The sequence below is a fragment of the Eurosta solidaginis genome, chromosome 5 (assembly GCF_040869045.1).
Source record: "Eurosta solidaginis isolate ZX-2024a chromosome 5, ASM4086904v1, whole genome shotgun sequence".
NCBI lineage: Eukaryota > Metazoa > Arthropoda > Insecta > Diptera > Tephritidae > Eurosta > Eurosta solidaginis.
Window position 1 is genome coordinate 56,842,698 of NC_090323.1, and position 13,944 is coordinate 56,856,641.

At 40.7% G+C, this 13,944-nt stretch overlaps 3 protein-coding genes across 4 annotated transcripts; 2 read left to right on the forward strand and 1 right to left on the reverse strand.

Moving 5' to 3' along the window:
- Positions 1–511: 511 nt before the first annotated feature.
- twy (twitchy) lies at positions 512–5,957 on the reverse strand. 2 transcript variants are annotated; one of them, XM_067756985.1, is made up of 3 exons: positions 5,660–5,957; positions 5,406–5,606; positions 512–3,706 (listed from the first exon to the last, which is right to left on the reverse strand). In XM_067756985.1, exon 3 carries the CDS (start codon positions 3,673–3,675, stop codon positions 532–534), a length of 3,144 nt encoding a protein of 1,047 aa, XP_067613086.1. In that variant the 5' UTR covers positions 3,676–3,706; positions 5,406–5,606; positions 5,660–5,957; the 3' UTR covers positions 512–531. The 2 variants fall into 2 exon arrangements, with proteins under 2 accessions (XP_067613086.1, XP_067613085.1); XM_067756984.1 differs by lacking the exon at positions 5,406–5,606 and having other exon boundaries at positions 5,660–5,956.
- On the forward strand, positions 5,866–10,014 carry Cox11 (Cytochrome c oxidase copper chaperone COX11). The gene is made up of 3 exons (XM_067756990.1): positions 5,866–6,208; positions 6,271–6,594; positions 6,653–10,014. Exons 1-3 carry the CDS (start codon positions 5,999–6,001, stop codon positions 6,806–6,808), a joined length of 690 nt encoding a protein of 229 aa, XP_067613091.1. The 5' UTR covers positions 5,866–5,998; the 3' UTR covers positions 6,809–10,014.
- LOC137233706 (glycosyltransferase 25 family member) lies at positions 9,747–13,609 on the forward strand. The gene is made up of 7 exons (XM_067756986.1): positions 9,747–9,887; positions 9,947–10,303; positions 10,425–10,653; positions 10,715–11,298; positions 11,675–11,803; positions 11,873–12,130; positions 12,193–13,609. The coding sequence occupies exons 2-7, from the start codon at positions 10,047–10,049 to the stop codon at positions 12,713–12,715; spliced, it is 1,980 nt and encodes a 659-aa protein (XP_067613087.1). The 5' UTR covers positions 9,747–9,887; positions 9,947–10,046; the 3' UTR covers positions 12,716–13,609.
- Positions 13,610–13,944: the final 335 nt, after the last annotated feature.

Genomic DNA, 13,944 nt, shown 5'->3' on the forward strand with positions numbered 1-13,944 from the left:
GCTCTTAAAATGGGGCAGTAATTACGAAAATTTTCTTATCTGAACAATCGGTTGTGGGGAATATGTACTATATATACGACCGATCTCATCTATTTTTTCAGACAACAATATGTGCAATATACGAAGGCATATGGTGAAGTTTGAAAATTCAATCTCATAAATTGAGGAGCATATGACAAAAGTACTCTTTTTCTGAAAAATCGGTTGTATGGAGGATATATGCTATAGTGGTCCGATCCGGCCTGTTCCGACAAATGTCTAATCGGACACCCGCTCACCAAATTTTATCAAGATATCTCAAAAATTGAGGGACTAGTTTGCATACAAACAGACAGACGGACAGACGGACATGGCCAAATCAATTCAGCTCTTCATCCTGATTATTTCGGTATACTTAATGGTGGGTCTATCTATTTTCCTTTAAGGACTCACAATTTTGAGATTCGTGCCAAAGTTAATATACCATTTCATTTTCATGAAAGGTATACAAATTTAATAAATGCCCATAGACTTAATTTTAATCAATTTTAGTTACTGATATTTATTAGATAGATTTCGATTGAACATATCATCGACGTTTCCACACAAAATTCCATTATCCAAATAATTTAATGCCTGCTCCTTTGCATCATCGTCTAATACCATTTCGGGCCAATATTCCATGCTTGTTGTAGCTCTCATTTTGCGATATGACTCCGCTATATTCTCGTCTAGCATACGATCCACAATATTACCCTCCTCTAGCATATGACGCATTTTGTGTTCCTCAGCGCTGCTATTACGTGGTTGCTCCGTTAGAACACCACTCAAGCGATGATTCATCGTTGAATCAGAAATCAAGTTATTTCCTTCAGCCCTCGCACCTTCAACGGCCCCAACTTGCTCACCATCATGTCCACTTAGAAATTGTACCACCTTTTCGCGTTGCTCCCCCATTTTACATAGCGCACAACGTTTCTCCATAAGACGTGTCTTCAATTGTTCCATTGATATACGCTCCTGTGTAAGCATCATGCGCTCTTGTGACAAATTCACTTCTCTCTCACCCAATTCACGCATGCGTTGTTGCAAATTTTGTATTTTCATTTGGAAATTTTGCTCAGCTGTGCGTGCTCTCTGTTGCGCTTCTTGTGATTTGTGTTCAGCCATGCGGAATGCGAGTGTTTCCTGTTGCAATTCATCCTCTTTGGCGCGCAATGTATTCTCCTTATCAATGAGTTCACGTTTTTGTTGTTCCAGCTGACGCAGTGATTTGTGATAGCGTTCACGTTCGACATCCGCTTGACGCGCAGCATCTTGTGCTACTTTCATAATAGCCTCCATCTCCAAGCGTTGCTTCTCCACATCATGATCGGAATGAAGTTGACTTTCTGTTTCAATTTTAGTACGTTCGAAATAGATGCGTGCGCGTTCTTCCTGCAATTCTACGGCAGCGCGTTGCGACTCGGCTAGCTGTTGCTCTTTTAGATCTGCCAGGCGTTTCTCATCGCGCGCAATGTTTTCGCGTGCAAACTCTTTTTCTTTTTCAAAGGCCGCCTTCTCGGCTTCGATTGATGCCATACGCTGGCGCAGCTGCCAATTCTCTTCTGCTGAATCTTTGGATAGCTTATTTAATTGCTGCTCCAAATTGCTCACAAGCATCATAAGACGTTTTTTCTCTTCTTCCGCAGACTCTTCATTCATTTTTAATCGCTTTTCGGCATCTTCGAGTCGCCGTTCACGTGCTTCCAGCTTTTTCTCTCTTTCCTTATGAAGCGACTCAAGCCGCGATTGCATGTCATCACGCAAGCTCTGCAAATCACCACTCAAATTTTCAAGGTTGCTTGATGCAGCTTTAAGTATTTCCATGTAAGAGCCATTTTCTTGCAACGCAGCGAATTCTAGCAATTTTGATTGCCGCACGCTCTCCAGCATGCGACGATGTTCTTCTTTCAGCATTTCCAAATCATCGTCATGTGATTTCTTTAACCTTCGCATCTCATCTTCGTGATCCTGCTTTAACGTGCTGAAATCAGTTTCACAATCTGATTTCAATTTCTGCTTTTCACTCTCCAGCGATTCCAGTTTTTGTGTGTAGTGCTTTGTAAGCTCTTCTAGTTCAGCTTTTAGGCGCGTCTCAATGGATTGTGCATGATGCTCGACAACTTCCAGCTGTTTCTTGTACGACCGTTCAATCAATTCAATTTCGCTCTCATAGTTCACTTTTTGATTTGCCACCAGCTCCTCCAATCGCAATTTCTCCAATTCTAAACGCTTCATATCCGCTTCCAATTTCACCGTTTCCAACATAAGATTCTGCGGTGAAGTCGGCCTACTATGACTATGGCTGCGACTACGGCTTCCGCTATGATTACGACTCTTGTCACGCAACACCGCCTTCGCTTCTTCCGATTTATCTGGGGTACCATCCGGTGAACCCATTCGCTCTCCTAGATCATCACTAGCTTGCATTGCTGGGGGCAGTGACATAGGTGCTAGCAATGCTGGTTGAGACATCAATAGATGTATGTGTGTATTAATTCGTTGCTGCTGCATCTTTATATGATTTTCCATTTGCTGTTGTCGATGTAGCTGTTGCTGTATCAGCGCTTGAAACTGCCGTTCCTGCTGTTGTAGCAATGCTTCCTGCTTACGCTGCATATCCACTAAGACTCGTTCCTGTTTCTTCATTTGTGCTGCCAATGTCAGTTGAGATTCCTGCTGCTGCAAAGCTGTGTATGCATTTTTCATTTCCATTTGATGTGTGTTCAGTAGAAATATATTTTGCGCGGTACTGTCACCTGGTGGAACACCAGACATTTGCTGTGGTGCGTTCTCTTGTAATTCCAGCTCATGCGCATCTAGTACATCTTCTGCTACATTATCCAATATTTTTAAAATGTCAAAATTTTCTCTCCCTGTACTTATACTGGTTGTATGCGATGTTGCTGTAAGCTGTTTAACTGTGCGTTGTGGTGACTCAGCTAAAGCTTCCTTCTTGCTTGGCTCTTCCGGTTCAGCCCTCAAACCAAGCCAGTCGGCCGTGGTGCCACGCTTTCTTGTACTTGGCGTTGACATTCCTGATGTAGACATATCCTTTTCTTTTTCCTTTACTTGTCCCCCAAATAGACCAAGTGGATCAGCGGTCATCGCATTTGATGTACTCGAGCTACGCCTCCCAGCAGAAGTTTTTGGCCGTTGTTGTGTTATCGGAACATTTGACGTTTCGGTGGTAGTATCTGTTGATTGTCGTGATATTCCTGGCCTATCTGTGTCCCGACGACCAGTCACCGGCACCGCAGTCGTAGGTCTTCTCGTCTCGCTGACACTTGTGCTGGCAAACAAATCGTCCAATAAATTTAGCTTGCTTGCCGCTTTGGGTTTTTGTGGATCGAAACCCAAATCGTCATCATCGTCTTCGGGTAGCAGTTTAGATTGTATTGGGTTTTGGTTGGCTGGGCGTGGAGTAGTGGCGTAATTTGTTGTTGCTGATGATGCGGGAAGACGTGCTTTAGGCACGGGCAGTGTTTGCGTTAGTTGACTTTCCTCTTTTATTCCTAATAAGTCATTCAGTTTGGTTGCACTTTTGTTTGTAAGCTGTGTTGTTCTTTTCCAAGTTGGATTTTCGAAAAAGCCGTTGTTATCAAGACTGTTGTCGCTAAGCAAGTCGGCTAAAGGATCCTCCCCAAAATTCATAGCGGGCAGCAGTTGATGGTATTGATGTTAACTGAGCATAAGAGAAAAATATTAGTTACAAAATTGAAAACGCTTTGGTCATTAACTGGTGATTGAATGTTTCGGCCGTCCAACAAACATACTAGTCACATATTCACACTAAGGGAACTCAAATCGTTTTCCACCTGGCCTTTGCAACGAAGTGAGGCCTACCTCTTATTCGACTTCCTCAGGCGAATTCCGCTAAGGATACCTTTATGGCAGTCGCTGTGCTTTAATAAACTAGACTATGTTAAGAGATATTGCGAAGAGCTCATTGGTATACACATCGCAATTGTTCGACAACTCATCGAATAGTCCAACGCCTTCAACGGTATTGGTTTCGTTGGAATGTCTATGCCTCCGGAGTATAAATTTATTTTAATACAGAAACAGACAAAGCCCTTATGGAACAGAAAGGAGCCACATCGACGGATATTTCCAGCCTTGTAGCTGAGCGGAATGGAGATAGCGTGCTCCGGCTACCACAACAAAGATTCTGGGCTCTAGTCACGGCAAGCAACATCAAAAATTTATGAACAAGTTTTTCAATAAGAAAAAAGTTTTTCTAAAAGTGGTCGCCCTCGGCAATGGCCTTGCAGAAGTTGGTCGGGGTCGGGGTAAAACTTGTATTTAGGTCCCTTCCCGCCAACTTGTAGGAAAAATTAAAAGGAACACGACGCAAATTGGAAGAGAAGCTCTGCCTAAATCTCTTCGAAGGGGTATCGCGCCTTACATTTTTTTTAATTTATTCTTATATTACTGTGGAGGAAAGCTACGTCAAGCAGTTGGCAGTGTTGGCATGTCCATGAAAAAATCGGTCATGCATTTCTTTGGATCCGACAAAACTGTATCGTCAAAAGTAATAGGCTTTGTTGTTATGGTCTAGCGATAAAGGTGCTCCGTTTGGTTTGGCGAGGACTTTAAAATTGACAAGACATAATTTACCCGCTTCTGCGTGAGTTTACAGCTCCTTAAGTTGTCTTTCCATCTAGCCCGTTTTTTTTAACAATTCAATACTATTTTAGGATATCGGGTTTTGATATCCCACAAGGTCATGTTCCCACGCCTGGTCTTCAATTTCGGCTGGGAAATTTGGTCGGATTTCCGTAGTTCGAACATTAAGTACGGAGCCTACTGTGACAATCTCATATCATCTATTTGCTCCACGGGCTAGCCAATCTTTCCGGAAGTGTCTTTGAGCTTTAGAGTCCGTTAACTATTTTTTCAGCTCTATCCAAGAAAACGCCCGAGGCAGTAAGCAAATACAGGTGTAGCAGAAGGTCACGGCGTACCTAGGGAGGGTCAAGTCCATTTTTCTCAAGTTGTTGTTGTAGTTGTAATAGTGCTTCGTCATATCCAAAGAGTTTAACTGCTACAGTATCCTGATCGAAGTTGTGCTAGCGTGGCGCGCGTCTCCATGGGGAGGTTGCTTTCCTCTACTGGTAGTTTAGGGCATTTGACTTTATGAACGGGGTTCGCGGGCAATTCCTGGCTAAGAGGTCCGCTGCCTTTTGGTGAATATATCTGAGGACCTCTTTTTTTACTACATACGGCTGAGCTCTCAGATGCCGTATTTGCTCATAATCCCTGCAGGGATGACTGTTAAGGCCCTTTGAAGCAGGTCCTCATCAATCAGATGTCTGTTGGGTTGCCAAGGTTTCTGGGTATTCAACAAAAAGTTTGTTTAGAATTTCATTTTTGTCCCTTACCTATCAGACCTCCTGGGCTGAGGCTTTAAGTCGCCTCTTAAGATAGGCATACCTAACGCGGGAATATTGCAACCACATTAACAGCTGGAGTAAACGCGAACCCTCTTTATGATTACGATGTAAAACAAATATCTTTGATAGCAACAACGCAGATTTCCTGCCCTTCCCACTGTAACATCTTAGCAATCTTGCCAACGAAACCTAACAAAAACATTAATACCACAATTGTATACAAAGAACTGTGCTATACTCACCAAAACTATTAATTATTTGTTAGCGCTTAGTAATTAAACGCTGCATTCTTTTGTTTCTAAATTGGTATTATTTTTTCTCAATTATGTATGCGGTAGTGAAAATATGACGTTAAAATTGTTTACCGAATACCCGAATACCGTTTCTTAGCAACGTTTGAGCGCCAGTGTAACGTCATGTATTGAACGCACCCCAGCCATATGGTAATGGCAGAGCAGTGCAGCAGGCAGCAGTGATCCAAACTGAATCAATCAGCTGTTTGCGTTATGAAAACAAATTTAACAAAAGAATTACGAAATTAGTGAATTAAATAATTAATAAAATTTAAAATTTAATTTGTCATGTTACGTACGTTAAAGAAATTAAGGACAGTGGGTTTAACTTCAAGGAGTTTGCGATATCAATCAACAAGCGGAAACGCGGGTGGAGATGCCGGCGAGACAGCAAGGAAGCAGAGACTCAAATCAACGCTTTACTATCTAACAGCAGGTGGAGTATTTGTTGTTGGTAGCAGCTACGCCGCCGTTCCACTCTATCGCATGTTTTGCCAGGTGAGTACCTCATCAGCAATACGATAATACATCATAACTCAAAATTTATTTATTTCCTTTAGGCCTATAGCTATGGCGGCACAACCGTCGAAGGGCATGATCCTAATAAAGTGGAGACGATGGAAAGAATTGAGGATCGCATATTAAAAATACGTTTCAATGCAGATATTGCAGCTTCAATGCGTTGGAATTTCAAACCACAACAATATGAAATCAAAGTTGTGCCAGGTGAAACAGCATTGGCTTTCTATACAGCGCGTAATCCTACTGATAAACCTGTTATAGGCATAAGCACCTACAATGTCCTCCCGTTTGAAGCTGGTGCATATTTTAATAAAATACAGTGCTTTTGTTTTGAGGAGCAACAACTTAATCCGCACGAAGAAGTAACTAAATCCTTATCTTAAGAAATGCTTTTATTAATTTATCTTATTTTCATCCCAGGTCGATATGCCAGTATTCTTTTACATAGATCCTGAATTTGTAAAAGACCCAAAATTAGAAAATGTTGATACAATAACATTGTCATATACATTTTTTGAATCAAGGGAAGGCTTAAAGCTCCAAATGCCCAACTATGCAAGGCCACACGTGGCGTGATTGATAATTTACTTAGCTTATTAGGATTAATACTAGTTATAGAATTAAGTTGCCTTGAGTTCTGCCGTTGTAAATAAAACTCACAATTAGGCCAAAAGCATAGTATGAAGTGCTGGTGATCGGTAAACCCCGTTCTAAATACCCGAAACACCCGTCACTCTGGCATAACTTGGATCTGGATACTGTTATAGGTTAACTTCTTTATTATCCAGCATCAACCCCAACATACGGAATTTACGTTCCACTTTTAACGTATACCTCCTTGACACCAACCTACTTTTGTTATTGTAGTAGCTATAACGACACTCCCCGAAGGTTTTGAGGAGTGTAATGTTGTTCTTGTGTGGAGAAGTGTAAACGATGTCGATGGTTCTTCACCCGCTATAAATCCGGAACGTTCCGGTAAAATGCAATATTAAGGTACTAGCCCGATCATTTCGGGTCGCCTCGGTTGCTAAAGAAACAGGATGCGCCACGGGAAGTTGAAGCTAACAATTTGGTTCGAGAAGTTATAACCCCTTGAATGAATTTGGTGTTTTAGTCGTCTGCTACGACAGGCATACCTGTCGCTGATATATCCTAATCCTCCTAACCCTGTTGAAACTGCAAGTTCCATTGGACTCCCTTTAGAGGATATTGTTGAAGATTTGTGAGTGATCGGACCTATTGGGTTGGGCGAAGAACTGCTACAACAGCAGCAACTGTGAGACTTATCCTGTATGTGTCAAAGTGGGCGTATGGTGGCCCCCGACTAGTAACGGAGTGCTTCGTATCTTTTCACGTCACCGAGAACCTTTCCTCCGAGTTTCGGGTATTTGACATTGAGAACGAGGTTCGCTGGGCACTTATCGGCATAGAACTGTTTGTGGATGACTCTAAGGGCATTTTTATAGCCTTTTCGTTCAAACGCCTGAAGTCTTTTGTGCCGAAATTCTCCGTAGTAAGTATTTAACAGAAACTCTCCAGCGTCTAGTCACCTTTATGGGGATTATTCCCATCTTATTGTGTGAATGGTGTTATGGTGGCATAAGAAGTCCCGTGGTAGTTCTGAGCGGTTTGTTTTGACAGACCTGCAGTTTCTTCCAATGTGTTTCTTTTAAGCTGGGCGTTCGTATCGGAGACGCATATCATACAAAAGGCTGGCCAATAACTTAATACCTAGCTATGAGCCCTTCTTTTTGCTGCCGGCGAGGTATCCTCAAGTTTTGTAATTGCGTCTACGTGCTCGCCAAAATGCAGGTCAAAATCGAACGTCACTTATTTTTATGTCAGACAGTTGGTAGTGTAATGCCATCAACGTGAATGTCTAATATGGCCGACATTTGTGACGACAACGTCGTCCAAGTTGCGTCTCACATCATCAGCATCGCCGCAAAAAGCATCAAAGAGGTCAAACTATAAAAAGCAGTAGGACCAAATGGAACAGATATTCCTACTTTGGGTACCCGGCGCACGTTTTCAATTTGTCACTAGAAAATGCAAACAAACAGGAGCTATATCGTCTGACATCTCTTCTGGGGGCAGTAGCGAGGACATTGTAAAACGTTCGCTCTGTTATTTTAACACTAACCTTCAGCTATCCAGTCATGTTTCTTGTTGTTGTACTCCCCGAAGATTTGTGGGGGTAATATCGACGCTGATGGTCCTTTGCAGGATAAACATCCGATATATTCCGGTAACAAGCACCATTAAGGTACATATGACTACATTGAATCTTCCAGGCCCCTAGTCTTTCCAGTTCCACAGTTTTGCGCAATTTGACACTATCACCGATTAAGTCTGCGACCGCTTTAATCGCGTCGTGGAATCAAAAAAGGCTCAAGTCTCTGGCTGGCGAAACTTGTGAAAAAACAAAGAAAACCTGCTTACTACTGAGGGCAGCTAGCCGATTTTGAACATCCACGTCAATGGCACTACGCTACCGACTGTCTTACACCCCAAAATCTTGGGTGTGACGTTCGATCAGGATCTACATTTTGGAGAGCATGCAGCCAAAATTGTACCGAAAACCCAGAGCCGTAATAAAATCCTCAAATCCCTTGCTTGCAGTACTTGGGGAAAATATAAAGAAACGCTCATTACCACTTACAAAGCAATTGGCCAGCCGCGTTCTTGCTACGCGTCCCCGATATGGTCGCGAAGCCTAAAGACTACTCACTGGAAGAAGCTGCAGGCCTGCCAAAATACCGCCCTCAGAACCGCCACGGGCTGCCTTCTTACGTCTCCAGAACACCATCTACATAATGAAGCGAGAATACCCCTCATTAGGGAGAGAAATGAAATGCTAACCAAATAGTTTCTGTTGAATACCCAGAAACCTGGACATCCCAACAAAAATCGGATTGATGAGCATACACCGCCCAGGGGCTTAAGGAGTCATCTCCGTAAGCATTATGAGGAAATAGGGCACCTGAGAACTCAGTCGTACGAATCAAAAAAACACAAACAGGTCCTCAGTGAACTCCACAAACAGACGGCGGACCTTTATGCCGGGAATTGCCCGGTGAATGCAGTACTTAAAGAAAAGTATCCAAAACTCGCGGAAGAGGAGCGCATACTCCCCAGGGAAACGCGTGTCACTCTTGCTCAACTTCGTTCTGGATACTGTAGCAGGTTAAACTCTTACTTATCCACAATCAACCCCGACATACAAAATGTATGCCCCGCTTGCAATGAGTCCTTCATGACGCAAACCATCTCTTTAACTGTATTGTGCAACCAACGCCTCTAAAACCCCTGTCATTTTGGTCCACCCCTGTTGTTCCATGGAACGTTAGAGGACATTGATGACAATATGTGATGTTGTTGTTGTAATTTCAAATTTTTGGTGTTAACATATTTATAACAGAGCTCTTATATTTACATAGGCAATAATGTTAAAGTTTCTCGCCGTGTGGCAGCACTGCGTTTTCGAACTGTCAAAGTTATCATTCGGTGTTTGCAACAACAATTTCACAGTGCTTGGATTTGTTTACGATAAGAAACGTCATGTTTTTCTGTATCTGTATGCTATTTCAGATTGGTGTCACTTGCTCACTTGCTGCTTGCTGGAAGTAAATTAAAGCCACAGCGCCGCCGAGTAATTAAACACGTATATTAAAATAGATTATAAACGAAAATTCTCATATTTCGCCTCAGAACGTCCGGTACTGTTGTGAGTGAACATACGCATATGGAATAAAGTCTTAGTAGTTCTTTAAATAAATCGCAGTAAAACCTGATTGCGATAAAAGAGAAGATGCGCAAACTTGCAATTTATGGTCTACTATTTGGGCTGTGCGCCTATTACTGTAGTGCTGTTGCGCCACCGGAAACCACAAAGTCGTCGTCAGTACCAAGTCTCGATGAGCTGCATGCAATGTTGCCGGTGGATTTGGAGGATGAACCACCCACCGTTGTAATAGCGCTTCTGGTTAGAAACAAAGCACATATTCTACCATTATTTCTTACTTATTTGGAGCACCTTAACTATCCAAAACAACAAATTGCCCTATGGTAAGTATACTTAGATGAATGTAATACCCGTGCTATGTATGCTTTTTGTATGTATACTATTTTTGAGTTATCGCACTTCCTAGTTGCCGGTTGATAAGCCACTGTTGTTTTCCATTTATAGGATACGTTCAGATCACAATACAGACGCAAGCACAGAAATTCTACAGCTATGGCTTAATCACACTGCCGACTTGTATCATAGCGTTGATTTCGAATATGACGACAGCGTGCAACGTCATCAAAATGAAAGTACATCGAATGATTGGCCTGCTGAACGTTTTCATCATCTCATAAGCTTGAAAGAAATAGCGCTAGTATACGCTAAGCAGATTTGGGCTGACTACTTATTTGTAATTATAAATACTTACATGCGCCATGTAAATAAAATAACATATGTTTCTCCTCCCATAGTTCCTAGATGCTGATGTTTTACTTACACATCCTGATACGCTAACACATCTGACCAGTCTTCACTTACCAATTGTTGCGCCAATGTTACTCTCCGAAGGCCTCTATTCGAATTTTTGGTGTGGTATGACAGGCGATTATTATTACCAGCGTACAGATGAATATAAGGAAATCTATAATGTGAACAAAGAGGGTGTTTTTCCTGTACCCATGGTTCATACCGCGGTACTGATAAGAATGAAGTATCAGGGTGCGCGTTATCTGACATTTGATCGCGAGCGTCTGATAGAACAACAACAAAATGAGGTTGAGTGGTTTGAACATGAGGACATAAAAGCATGTCGCCCCTACGATGGACCAGTTGATGATATTATTGTTTTTGCTGTATCTGCAAATTGTTCGCGTATTCCATTGTTTGTTAGCAATAAACTGCCTTATGGCTATCTAATGCAACCATTGGAACCAAACGATGGCATAGAGGAAGATTTGCAGCAAATTGTGAATTTACGTGCAAATATTGTACATGATCAAGATGAAGTTGCGCCGTTGAATGAGTACTTTGAGCAGTACATTCGCTACCCAAATAAGTAAGTATGATTTAAAGTTAATTTCTAAACCCAGTTCGAAGTTCAGCACTGAACCGCAGGTTTGCCTGGACTTCATGAGTGATTGCATCTATTGGGTGCGGCGAACACTGTTAATACAAGGAACTTATTAAATAACATTTGACTATGAATTATAATGTAGTGCTTTCGAAGTTAGTAGGCCTCGCACAAATTAGTTTTTCAAGTCTCACTAAAATGCATTCCGGAGACCGTTAGCGTTTTAAATATCGTATGTAGTTACTAGCCAGTCAAAATCTTTGTTCAAACCACTTACGGCTTAATGGGAAATATAAAACAAATTGAAAATGAGATTAGCAATTTGTTGTTAAATGTATATATTTTTTTAAATACATTCTAGGACTAAGCTTACACTGGACCATATTTACATGATTAATCTGGAACGTCGTCCAGAGCGCCGTACCAAAATGGAAAAGTTGTTTCACGAAATCGGTCTAGATGTTGAATATTTTCCCGCTGTTGATGGAAAGTAAATGGAAAAAAGATTAATTGAATTGTTAGTGTTAACCACATTAACTGAAATATACTCTAATTTCAGAAATTTAAACACGGAAGTACTACAACAGTTGGGTGTTAAATTCCTACCTGGTTATGAAGATCCTTATCACGGCCGTCAAATGACAATGGGTGAAGTAGGCTGTTTTCTGAGTCATTATCGTATTTGGGAAAAAATCGTTGAACGTCAACAAAATGAAGTACTGGTGCTAGAGGATGACGTGCGTTTCCAGCCCTACTTCAAAGATAGTGCCATCCGTGTGCTTTCTCAAATACGCAGCGTTGTGGAATATGATTTGCTGTTAGTGTAATATATCTCTCTATCTTTCCAACACATTTTCATACTTTTTCATTTATATTCAGTTACTTTGGTCGCAAGCGCTTGAAGGAGGAGAAGGAACCTTGGGTACAAGGTGCCGAAAATCTTGTACACGCTGGTTATTCTTACTGGACATTAGGCTATGTCATAACACTACAAGGTGCACGCAAACTAATTGCCGCCAAACCATTGGAAAAAATGTTGCCTGTTGATGAATTTTTACCCATAATGTTTAACCGTCATCCAAATGAAACTTGGAGTTCATACTTTCCCAAGCGTGATTTATTAGCATTTAGTGCTGCACCCTTAATAATTTTTCCAACACATTACACAGGTGAAATGGGTTATATTTCAGATACCGAAGACTCCGAGGTTACATCATATACCAATAGTGATGGTAATGCTCAGTTAAAGAGCGATCGTGAATTGGAGTTTCCAGTAGCTTTCGAATCGCAAGCAGCTGTAAAACCATCAGAAGATCAAATACTTATGGATTTGACAGATAATAGCGATAGTGGTCAATTCCACCAAGATCTTTTTTTGTCAAAGAGTCATGAAGACTTGTAAATGTTTGTTGCCATTTTATATAAAATAAGTTTTTTCTATATTATTACTGCTTCATTACTTGTCATTTCTTTATGCAAAATGTAAAAATCTCATTCATAAATACATGCGTATGCATGTATATCCTAATGATGTGCCTTACTAACTGTAAAGTAATGTTGTAGTCCATATATATAGACGTATATGCACCCCAACATATTCCATTTATACTCATAGAACTACTATATACTAACTCGAATTTTTTCAATAATTTGTATCATCGAAATTTAACTCTATATGATTTTAAATAAAGTTCAAGACATGATCTTCAAAAAAAATGAACAAATTAAATAAGCATGAATCGTAGAATGATACAAAGAGAAAAGCATGAAAATGATAATTGCACAATCAACGTATTTATACATAATCCATTATAAATTATGTTAATTGGGTATTTTGTTTGCCCACAACTTGATCAAAAGGTCACTAGCTTATATCTAAGTAGTGTGTAAAGCCTGTTTTTGAATACAAATTCTGTTGTAGCTTTGTATTCTACCCGCTTTTAAACAATCGATCTTTTGCACAACTTGTGGACAAAAGAAAATGCCTAATAGTCTGCCGTTGTCGTCTCTAACTTACCCGTAAAGCTTTAATCAACATATTTTCATGGTTGATAAAACTATTAATATACTACTTTCCTAGTTTCTAAAGTTCTTTTTTTTATATTAAGCAATATTGAACTCGATTTTATTTTGAATATATATATATATATCTTTCACCTATATAAGATATGGTTTGTCAAAATTTTTGTCATTTATTCAATAATCGCCAAAGTAATTTGTATGCCAAAAATTGTACGCACAAAACCCGCAAACAAAAGTTCAAGGAACTTAAATAAATAATATTTCATAAAAAGTAGCACCAAATTTATTTTTTTAATGAAAAAAACTTCAGCAGGTAGCAAAACGAAGTGTGGCTTCATTAATCAGGTGTCTGTTGTTATGCCCAGGTTTCTTGGTATTCAACAGAAACTGTTTATTCAGCATTTTATTTCGCTCTCTAATGGGGAGTTGTTGTTGTTGTTGTTGTAGCAATGCTCGCCCCACCTAATAGCCGCGACCGATCACAAATTGTCATCAATATCCTCTAACGGGAGTCCAAGGAAACTTGCCGTTTCAACAGGGGTGGACCATAAGGAAAGGGGTGTTAGAGGCGTTGGTTCCACATTACAATTAAAGAGATGGTTGGTGTCA